The 12147-nt window shown below is 47.9% G+C and overlaps 1 protein-coding gene across 1 annotated transcript in view; it reads right to left on the reverse strand.

Annotated features, from left to right (window-relative positions):
- LOC129835230 (Y+L amino acid transporter 2-like) overlaps window positions 1-11871 on the reverse strand; it is a 20325-nt gene extending 8454 nt beyond the window's left edge. Inside the window, exons 1-2 of the mRNA XM_055900757.1 lie at window positions 11541-11871; window positions 5788-6449 (exon numbers count right to left, since the gene is read on the reverse strand). Coding sequence (XP_055756732.1) covers window positions 5788-6292 — 505 coding nt within the window. The 5' untranslated portion in view covers window positions 6293-6449; window positions 11541-11871. The remainder of the gene's footprint in view (window positions 1-5787; window positions 6450-11540) is intronic.
- Between the last annotated feature and the right edge of the window lie 276 nt (window positions 11872-12147).

Below are 12147 nucleotides of genomic sequence, written 5' to 3' on the forward strand. Positions count from 1 at the left end.
ACTGTCTAGCTGACTGAATTACTGACTGACTGTCTACCTGACTAACTGACTGTCTAGTTGACTAACTGACTGACTAACTGTCTGACTGACTGGCTGACTGTCTAGCTCACTAACTGACTGACTGATAGACTGACTAGCTGGCTGACACAATGTCTGGCTGACTGACTTACTGGCTGACTGACACACTGACTGGCTGAATGACAAACTGACTGTCTGGCTGACTGACTGATAGACTGACACACTGACTGGCTGACTGACTGACTTACTGACTGGCTGACTGACTTACTGGCTGACTGCCACACTGACTAGCTGGCTGACTGGCTGGGTGACTGACTGCCTTACTGGCTGACTGACACACTGACTGGCTGAATTACAAACTGACTGTCTGGCTGACTGACTGACTGAATTGCTGACTGGCTGGCAGGCAGGCAGGCTGACTGGTTGGGTGAAAGACACACTGACTGGCTGGCTGGCTGACTGACTGGCTGACAGATACAGACTGAGTTTCTAACTGTGTCCTTGTACTCCACTGCTCCCCAGTCCAGCATGTTTTCCAGATCATATTTTCTCTCTCTATGTCTTTATCAGTGTTTGTTCCTTTAAGTTCATAAACTTCAGTTCAGATAGTCACAGCATGGAGGTCTGAATCCTCACTGTCCTCCCACTCACTGGGATTTAATAATATCCTATGTATCTTCTCTTCACTATGTTAGCATCTCAAATGGCACCCTATTCCCTATTTAGTACACTACTTTTTGACAAGGGCCTATAGGGCTCTGGTCAAAAGTAGTGCGCTAAATAGGGAATATGGTGCCATTTTGGACATAGCGTCTATATATAGAGTATATCCCTCACACTGCATAATGTTTGATAATCCTCTGGTATACCCAACATTTTCCTCAACAATATTTTCCTGCATTACTGTAATGCTAAGTAGCCGTAATGGTATCTACCATACAGTGTTTACCTAAAGGATTAACACTCACAAGTTCACATCTACAACTCAAGTGAATGTTCATGTTAAAACAAACATATACTTTGACACACACACAGTACATACACACATCACCCTTCCCCACATAAATAGAGGTTCATAACTAGGGCCCTGTGGTTTTCCTGGTGCGGTCACATGGTCAGGCCAAATATCAAGATCCTAATCATAATCAGAGATGGATGAAGGCCTATGTACATCATTGATCATCATAACAGTCACCATCTCTCCCTTCTTCTCCCAAATGAAGAGCGGGCCATGACACTGTGTCCACCAATCTCCCCTGAAATGAGGATTAATACTTATCTACCAGAATACCGTTTCCCTTCCTCCCCCAAACGGAGGACAAAGCCTTAAAGATCATAACCCTTTACCCCAGTTATGAGGCCATGGATCATAACAGTCTCTTATCACTAGGAGGTCTCCTTAAACATAACATATCTCTCCATTCAGACCGGTCCAGACAGAGGCAGTGAGTGATCCGGACTAATAGAGAACTGACAGTGTAGCGGGCCACACAGATGTCCTAGGCGTGGTTGTATTGACAGTGAAAGGCTAGAAGGGTGGGAGGGTGTGGATCAGGTCGGTTCTCTAGGCTACTCTAGATCTGGTCCAGATGTGTGGTGAGACCATATACTATATCCCAAATGGCACCCTATTCCCTATGTAGTGCACTACCATATGGGCCCTGGTCAACTGTAGTGCACTACATAGGGAATAGAGTGCCATTTGGGACGCACACCATAGACTGTTTCAAAATAGGGGTAAGATTGCCGGCTGCCATGTTTGGGCTCTGTCCTGTGGTGTACGCAGAACTCCTACCCATTTATACAGGATCACGGTTAGGGTTGACGGTAGGGTAATCTGATCCTAGATCTGTAGTTATAGTTAATTTCTACCTGGAGGTGTTTCCGGTCTTCTCATGGCTGTGAAGTATGTTGAAGTTGCCTCTAACGCCTCTAAACACTGATACTAGATCAGGTGTTTTTCCATCCGGTTGATGGTTAATGTTAGGATGGGGTGTAGGCTAATCTGATCCTAGAGCTGTGGTTATAGTTCACTTCTGTGCCATGCTGACTGAGCTGTCATTAGCCATTAGCCTGGGGTCAGAGTCTTGAAGTAAAAAGGACTTTTACCTTTTTACCTAGCAGCTATCAGCACATTCACATTCCTTAAAGCACTGCTTATCTAAGAGAGCGTGTGTGTGTGTGTGAATGTGGGTGTGTCAGGATTGTAATTAGATGAATGAGTGATATTTATTACTTGAGAGATGTTTTAGAACCTGAAGGAGAAAGCTTATCTCAGAACTGTCCCGACTACCACCCCGTAGCACTCACTTCCGTCATCATGAAGTTTTGAGAGACTAGTCAAGGACCATATCACCTCCACCCTACCTGACACCCTAGACCCACTCCAATTTGCTTACCGCCCCAATAGGTCCACAGACGACGCAATCGCAACCACACTGCACACTGCCCTAACCCATCTGGACAAGAGGAATACCTATGTGAGAATGCTGTTCATTGACTACAGCTCAGCATTTAACACCATAGTACCCTCCAAACTCGTCATCAAGCTCGAGACCCTGGGTCTCAACCCCGCCCTGTGCAACTGGGTACTGGACTTCCTGACGGGCCGCCCCCAGGTGGTGAGGGTAGGTAACAACATCTCCACCCCGCTGATCCTCAACACTGGGGCCCCACAAGGGTGCGTTCTGAGCCCTCTCCTGTACTCCCTGTTCACCCACAACTGCGTGGCCATGCACGCCTCCAACTCAATCATCAAGTTTGCGGACGACACTACAGTGGTAGGCTTGATTACCAACAACGACGAGACGGCCTACAGGGAGGAGGTGAGGGCCCTCGGAGTGTGGTGTCAGGAAAATAACCTCACACTCAACGTCAACAAAACAAAGGAGATGATTGTGGACTTCAGGAAACAGCAGAGGGAGCACCTCCCTATCCACATCGACGGGACAGTAGTGGAGAGGGTAGTAAGTTTTAAGTTCCTCGCCGTACACATCACGGACAAACTGAATTGGTCCACCCACACAGACAGCGTTGTGAAGAAGGCGCAGCAGCGCCTCTTCAACCTCAGGAGGCTGAAGAAATTTGGCTTGTCACCAAAAGCACTCACAAACTTTTACAGATGCACAATTAAGAGCATCCTGTCGGGCTGTATCACCGCCTGGTACGGCAACTGCTCCGCCCACAACCGTAAGGCTCTCCAGAGGGTAGTGAGGTCTGCACAACGCATCACCGGGGGCAAACTACCTGCCCTCCAGGACACCTACACCACCTGATGTCACAGGAAGGCCATAAAGATCATCAAGGACAACAACCACCCGAGACACTGCCTGTTCACCCCGCTATCATCCAGAAGGCGAGGTCAGTACAGGTGCATCAAAGCAGGGACCGAGAGACTGAAAAATAGCTTCTATCTCAAGGCCATCAGACTGTTAAACAGCCACCACTAACATTGAGTGGCTGCTGCCAACATACTGACTCAACTCCAGCCCACTTTAATAATGGAAATTGATGGAAATTGATCAAAAATGTATCACTAGCCACTTTAAACAATGCCACTTAATATAATGTATATGTATATACTGTACTCTATATCATCTACTGCATCTTGCCATCTTTATGTAATACATGTATCACTAGCCACTTTAAACTATGACACTTTTATGTTTACATACCCTACATTACTCATCTCATATGTATATACTGTACTCGATACCATCTACTGCATCTTACAATGCCGTTCTGTACCATCACTCATTCATATATCTTTATGTACATATTCTTCATCCCTTTACACTTGTGTGTATAAAGTAGTTGTTGTGGAATTGATAGGTTAGATTACTCGTTGGTTATTACTGCATTGTCGGAACTAGAAGCACAAGCATTTCGCTACACTCACATTAACATCTGCTAACCATGTGTATGTGACAAATAAAATGTGATTTGATTTGATTTTTAGTAAGACTCGTAACAGTGTTCTATCTTGTTGCTGTAGTAGCAGTGGTATTCTGTTAATGTCCATGACTTCCGTCTCTTTGACCCAGGTTTCCATCTGGTTGTTCTCATGTTCTATGTGTTCCATCAATCTGTTCCAGTAGTGGCTTATACTGTACTTACTCATGACTATCAATCCCACAGTAATAATATGACTATCAAACCCATAGTAATAATATGACTATCAATCCCACAGTAATAATATTACTTTCAAACCCAATGTAATAATATGACTATCAAACCCACAGTAATAATATGACTATCAAACCCACAGTAATAATATGACTATCAAACCCACAGTAACAATATGACTATCAATCCCACAGTAATAATATGACTATCAAACCCATAGTAATAATATGACTATCAATCCCACAGTAATAATATGACTTTCAAACCCATAGTAATAATATGACTATCAAACCCACAGTAATAATATGACTATCAAACCCACAGTAATAATATGACTATCAAACCCACAGTAATAATATGACTATCAAACCCACAGTAATAATATGACTATCAAACCCACAGTAACAATATGACTATCAAACCCACAGTAATAATATGACTATCAAACCCACAGTAATAATATGACTATCAAACCCATAGTAACAATATGACTATCAAACCCATAGTAATAATATGACTATCAAACCCATAGTAATAATATGACTATCAAACCCATAGTAATAATATGACTATCAAACCCACAGTAATAATATGACTATCAAACCCACAGTAATAATATGACTATCAACCCACAGTAATAATATGACTATTAGTGGTTGTGCTGAGGGGTCCAGGTTTCTTCTAATCTGTTAGAACAATATCCATGACAACACTCCCTCCTTCCCTCTCTCTACATTCCTTGCTCATCTCTATTCTTCCTTGCTTCCTTTGGTGGTTTATAAATGATCAATTTACACTACATTATTGTACTCTATTGTCATGAGTAATGAGCATTGCCAGCAGTTTAATCTGGTCACACTGACGCTTTGTAATGTTGCTAAATTATCCTGAAATTTAGTCAATTCTCCTTTCCCCTATTCTCTGTCTTATACAGGAAACACTTGTTGGTGTCTGTAGTCTCTGTTCTCCCCTCTCTGTTCCCTTTTCAACCTTTCTCGTGTTCCCTTCTGTTGCTAAGGTGCTGACTTGGGTATGCTGTGAGTCATTTAGTTTCGTTTCCCACATTTTCCACAAAGAGAGGAGCACACACACACATCACTGTTCGCTACTCACGGGAGTATGAACACACACACACACATCACTGTTCGCTACTCACGGGAGTATGAACACACACACACACATCACTGTTCGCTACTCACGGGAGTATGAACACACACACACACACATCACTGTTCGCTACTCACGGGAGTATGAACACACACACACACATCACTGTTCGCTACTCACGGGAGTATGAACACACACACACACACACATCACTGTTCGCTACTCACGGGAGTATGAACACACACACACACATCACTGTTCGCTACTCACGGGAGTATGAACACACACACACACATCACTGTTCGCTACTCACGGGAGTATGAACACACACACACACACATCACTGTTCGCTACTCATGGGAGTATGAACACACACACATCATTGTCTGCATGCAAAGTCCTTGCACACACATACCTGATCACTTCCATCGGTAAGGAAAAACTCAGGGCCCTAACCATGGTAGAGGCCTACAGTGGAACAGTATTGCACCAACACAAACAAAACCTCTCCATACACAATGACTATAAAATACTCACATATACAGGCTGCAGCCAGCATGCGGTTAGCCAGATAGGGGGCGATGCAGGTGGGGAAGACGGGCTGCACCATGTAGTTAGAGAAGGTGATGGCTATGACTGCCTGGCTGGTGGGCTCTATGATCAACAGGGAAGTCCACAGCCTGATGAAGGCCAGGAACCCTCCGAAGGCCTCCAGGATGTAAGCATAACTGGCCCCTGACTTGGTGATGGTGGTCCCCAGCTCGGCGTAGCACAGGGCCCCGAACACAGAGAAGATACCGCCGATGGTCCACACTACCAGCGACAGCCCGTAGGAGGCGCTGTAGATTAAGACTCCTTTAGGCGAGACGAAGATGCCCGAGCCGATCATGTTGCCCACGATGAGGCACACGCCGTTCAGGAGAGAGATCTCCTTCTTCAGCTTCATGGAATCGTTGTCGCCCCCTGAGCCGCCCGAATTGAGCGAGGTCGACCCGCCGTTGGTGGCGGGATCTTGTGTGGGGGCGGGGCTGTAGGATGCCATTGCGCCGGAGGTGTGGGGTGGAGGTTGGTGATTGGAGGGGATGTGGGGAAGTGAGTAGTGATTGGACCAGGCGGCTGTCAATATGTCAGAGGAGAGGATTGGTTGTAAGAGCTGAGTTAAAGTTGTTTTCCAGCTATGAGGGTCCCTCTGGTGACATCTGTGGAGGAAAGAGATGTAAAAAGTGTTATCAGAGAGTGTGTAGGTGTTGCCATGGAAACCAAGCTGCTGTCTATATGGGCCTAGTCATCAACTGGGACATAAAAAACAGTACAGTTTTTTACATAGATGTTGGTCTGTATGCTACATTTGTAAAACATGAGGCTAAACTAACTCATTGCAAAATAACACAAATGTTATAGCACACACACACTGCTGCTGGTTATTGGATTGGATTTCACAGATGGCAATTTGTGAGCCATTAGGGGTTTCGGTAAATAGCCTTTTAAGTTAGAGTGTATTGACAGAGTGGGAGAGAAAGACAAACAGCCTGACATCACTGTAACGTTCATTACTGGCTGTCACTGTGATATTTAGTCTATCATTTACTGTAAGTATTCTACAGTGTGACAGACACACAGACACACAGAAACAAAGAAACACAGACACATAGAGAGACAGACACACAGAAACACAGAGAGTGTCACGCCCTGGCCTTAGTATTCTTTGTTTTCTTTATTATTTTTGTTAGGTCAGGGTGTGACATGGGGAATGTTTGTGTTTTGTTGGTTTTGGGTGTTTTTATGGTAAAGGGGTTGTTGGGTATAGTATATGGGTTTGTGTGGAGTACATGTGTCTAGTGTTGTCTATGTATGTTTAGTTGTCTAGGAGAGTCTATGGTTACCTGAATGAGTTCCCAATTAGAGACAGCTGATTTCGGTTGTCTCTGATTGGGAGCCTTATTTAGGGTAGCCATAGGCTCTCATTGGTGGTGAGTAGTTGTCTATGTCAGAACGTTTGTAGCCTGTTGTATGTGCACGACGTTTATTGGCTTCACGATCGTTTGTTGTTTTGTTAGTTTGTATTAAGTGTTTCGTGTTTATTTTTCGTCATCTTTAAAAAATAAAAGAAGATGGCTTATTTTCCTAAAGCTGCGTTTTGGTCCATCAATCCTCCACACGATCGTGACAGAACTACTCACCATTACAGGACCAAGCGGCATGGAAAGCGGCAACAGGACCCACCTACACAGGATTCGTGGACCTGGGAGGAGATACTGGATGGTAAGGGGCCGTGGGCACAACCGGGAGAATATCGCCTTCCTCGTGAAGAGCTGGAGGCAGCTAAAGCCGAGAGGAGGCGATATGAGGAGGCAGCACGGAGACAAGGCTGGAAACCCGTGAGTACAACCCAAAAAATTTCTTGGGGGGGGCCTTAAAGGGAGTGTGGCGAAGTCAGGTAGGAAACCTGCGCCTACTCCCTGTACTTACCGTGGAGAGCGAGAGTACGGGCAGACACCGTGTTACGCAGTAGAGCGCACGGTGTCTCCTGTACGTGTGCATAGCCCGGTTCGGTACATTTCAGCTCCACGTATCGGCCGGGCTAGACTGAGCGTTGAGCCGTATGTCATGAAGCCGGCCCAACGCATCTGGTCACCAGTGCGTCTCCTCGGGCCGGCGTACATGGCACCAGCCTTACGCATGGTGTCCCCGGTTCGCCTACATAGGCCGGTGCGGGTTATTCCACCTCCCCGCACTGGTCAGGCAACGGGGAGCATACAACCAGGTAAGGTTGGGCAGGCTCGGCGTTCAAGGGAGCCAGTACGCCTGCACGGTCCGGTATTTCCGGCGCCACCTCCCCGCCCCAACCCAGTACCACCAGTGCCTCCTCCACGCACTAGCTATATGGTGCGTGTCTCCAGCCCTTTACCACCAGTGTCTAAACCACGCACCAAGCCTCCTGTGTGTCCTGTGCGTCCTGTTGCTGCTCCCCGCACTAGCCCTGAGATGTGTGTCCCCAGCCCGGTGCTACCAGTCCCGGCACCACGCACCAGGCCTACAGTGCGCCTCAGCCGGCAGGAGTCTGCCGTCTGCACAGCGATGACTGAACTGCCCGTCTGCCAAGCGCCATCTGAGCCATCCGTCTCCCCAGCGCCATCTGAGCCATCCGTCTCCCCAGCGCCATCTGAGCCATCCGTCTGCAATGAGCCTGCAAAGCCGCCCGTCTGCCATGAGCCTGCAAAGCCGCCCGTCTGCCATGAGCCCACTGAGCCGCCAGCCAGACAGGAGCCGCTAGAGCCGCCAGCCAGACAGGAGCCGCTAGAGCCGCCAGCCAGACAGGAGCCGCTAGAGCCGTCCGTCAGACAGGATCTGCCAGAGCCGTCCGTCAGACAGGATCTGCCAGAGCCGCCAACCAGACAGGATCTGCCAGAGCCGCCAACCAGACAGGATCTGCCAGAGCCGCCAACCAGACAGGATCTGCCAGAGCCGCCAACCAGACAGGATCTGCCAGAGCCGCCAACCAGACAGGATCTGCCAGAGCCGCCAACCAGACAGGAGCAGCCAGATCAGTCAGCCAGCCATGAGCAGCCAGATCCGTCAGCCAGCCATGAGCAGCCAGATCCGTCAGCTAGCCATGAGCAGCCAGATCCGTCAGCTAGCCATGAGCAGCCAGATCCGTCAGCTAGCCATGAGCAGCCAGATCCGTCAGCTAGCCATGAGCAGCCAGATCCGTCAGCTAGCCATGAGCAGCCAGATCCGTCAGCTAGCCATGAGCAGCCAGATCCGTCAGCTAGCCATGAGCAGCCAGATCCGTCAGCCAGCCATGAGCAGCCAGATCCGTCAGCTAGCCATGAGCAGCCAGATCCGTCAGCCAGCCATGAGCAGCCAGATCCGTCAGCCAGCCATGAGCAGCCAGATCCGTCAGCCAGCCATGAGCAGCCATATCCGTCAGCCAGCCATGAGCAGCCAGATCCGTCAGCCAGCCATGAGCAGCCAGATCCGTCAGCCAGCCATGAGCAGCCAGATCCGTTAGCCAGCCATGAGCAGCCAGATCCGTTAGCCAGCCATGAGCAGCCGGATCTGTCAGCCAGCCATGGGCCGTCCCTCAGTCCGGAGCTGCAGTCCCTCAGTCCGGAGCTGCAGTCCCTCAGTCCGGAGCTGCAGTCCCTCAGTCCGGAGCTGCCATTCCTCAGTCCGGAGCTGCCATTCCTCAGTCCGGAGCTGCCATTCCTCAGTCCGGAGCTGCCCCTTACCCTGGTGCTGCCCCTTACCCTGGTGCTGCCCCTTACCCTGGTGCTGCCCCTTACCCTGGTGCTGCCCCTTACCCTGGTGCTGCCCCTTACCCTGGTGCTGCCCCTTACCCTGGTACTGCCCCTTACCCTGGTACTGCCCCTTACCCTGGTACTGGCCCTTTGTTCGGAGCTGACCCTGGTACTGCCTCTTACCCTGGTACTGCCCCTTAGTCCGGAACTGCCCCTTAATGCAGTGTGGTTAATGTGGAGGGGGGTCATTTGGAGGAAGCCTAGGAGGTGGTTAGGGACTGTGGTGACGTGGGGACCACAACCAGAGCCGGAGCCGCCACCGTGGATGGAAGCCCACCCAGACCTTCCCCTAGACTGTGTAATGGTGCGCCCGGAGTTCGCACCTTAAGGGGGGGGTTATGTCACGCCCTGGCCTTAGTATTCTTTGTTTTCTTTATTATTTTTGTTAGGTCAGGGTGTGACATGGGGAATGTTTGTGTTTTGTTGGTTTTGGGTGTTTTTATGGTAAAGGGGTTGTTGGGTATAGTATATGGGTTTGTGTGGAGTACATGTGTCTAGTGTTGTCTATGTATGTTTAGTTGTCTAGGAGAGTCTATGGTTACCTGAATGAGTTCCCAATTAGAGACAGCTGATTTCGGTTGTCTCTGATTGGGAGCCTTATTTAGGGTAGCCATAGGCTCTCATTGGTTGTGAGTAGTTGTCTATGTCAGAACGTTTGTAGCCTGTGTGTGTGCACGACGTTTATTAGCTTCACGATCGTTTGTTGTTTTGTTAGTTTGTATTAAGTGTTTCGTGTTTATTTTTCGTCATCTTTAAAATAAAAGAAGATGGCTTATTTTCCAAATGCTGCGTTTTGGTCCGTCAATCCGCCACACGATCGTGACAGAGAGTCAGACACACAGAAACAAAGAAACACATACACACAGAGAGACAGACACACAAAGAGACAGACACACAGAGACACACAAAGAGACAGACACACAGACACAGAGAGACACAGAGACACTTCGCTAGGAGTCAGCAGCATGCTGAACGGAATTTTTTAAGAGTTCATTGCCTTCAGCAGCATATATAGAATAGTTTGAATGACTAGACACATGATGTCTTAGTGCCCATACTGAATATCACACACGTGCTCAGTCAGGACCTGAACAAAACAACACACACATCGCACTAAGTGAGGGGACAGGGCCGCGCAGGGGTCTACAGTTTATCACAAGATCTGTGTGACTCTGGAGAAAATCCATCACAATACAGAATGCATCAACAAGTCAATCATAGGCAGTCATATCACAGGGAGAGAAAAGCACTATCCTGACACAGAAAGGGAACACAGGTCCAGTCACATCAACCAACGATATATCAGAAAGATCAGGAAGAGGGACATCTGATGAACACAGTAGAGAGGTAGGCTACAGATGTAGGACCAGTATTGTTGCTGCAAAAGTAGGGGTGAGACGCCGGGTGGGGGAGAAGGGGAGAGATGGAGAAGTAGTGCAGATAGATTGATACCCCTGGCATGTGAGTTCTGTTCAAAAGAAGTGATTACGAAGGACAGCCTCCTGCAAGTGATTATAAAGGGCAGGGCAGTAGGCGTTGGAGTCAGATACAAGGTCCAAGAATGGTAAGATAAGTAGGCTACTCAAATTGACTATCATATACCACTCAAGGTTGCTGTATCATATTTGAAATCCCTTCCTCTTTGTTTCTCCCTCTGTTTTTATCTCTCTCTGAATATGACAAGCTGGCAGCAATCGTTTGGCCAACTCGGAGCTTATTCATTGCAAAGCTGGCAAAGCTGCAGAGTTGACACAGCACATTTTATTGATGACTAGGGGCTAGTAAGGGTACACAGGAATGCCATTAGAAGTTAATCTGTAGTGCAAAGACCTATCTCCTCAGAGAAAAACACATGTTGAACAGAGAGTCAAATGTACAGTTACTACAGCCAAACGACAGTCTCTATATTTGAAATATATAATACAAATGTAAAACCTCACATTGTTACTGTATGTTAGGATAGACGCCAATTTAATTCAGGGGTCTTACCTTCTCCAGATGCGCTATAGGTGAACTTGGCTTCCTTCCCTTGGGGTCTTCTTGCACTTCTTCTCTAAAGCCTTTGAGTCGCAGGTTTTTATAGAACGTTCATGACAATTGCGCATCCCTCATTGTTTTACTCACTATTGCTCTCTGTGCGCGTTGTCGCTCTCCACTGATGACCTTCCCTCTCTGCCCGTCACGCCGCGTTCTCTGCTCGGATATGGCTCGCCTTCCTGTCGGAGTCTGAAGGTGCACAGGCCGATCAGCTGATGAACTTCTGCTTTTTGACCCAGCAGCTACCAAGGAGACAGGTGGAAGAGGAGGAGGGATAGAGAGGGAGAGAGGGATGGACTGACTTTATACCACTGTCTGGGCTCTGACAATGGGTTTCGCTGTCAAATGAATTGCTTCCTATCACTTTGATTAATGCATTAACAGGCCTGATCACGTTTACGCTGGGCTATTCACAAGTTCACACATTCTTTCTTTTGTGGCAATTCAAATCAACATGGCCCTTTGGTTGTTGTTTTAGCCTACCTGTTGTTGGTGGTGATTGCTTTAGTTTTGGGCTATTATGTTAGGCATTGTTGTTGATGATGTTTCTTCTTCCTCG

The sequence above is a fragment of the Salvelinus fontinalis genome, chromosome 36 (assembly GCF_029448725.1).
Source record: "Salvelinus fontinalis isolate EN_2023a chromosome 36, ASM2944872v1, whole genome shotgun sequence".
NCBI classification, from domain to species: domain Eukaryota; kingdom Metazoa; phylum Chordata; class Actinopteri; order Salmoniformes; family Salmonidae; genus Salvelinus; species Salvelinus fontinalis.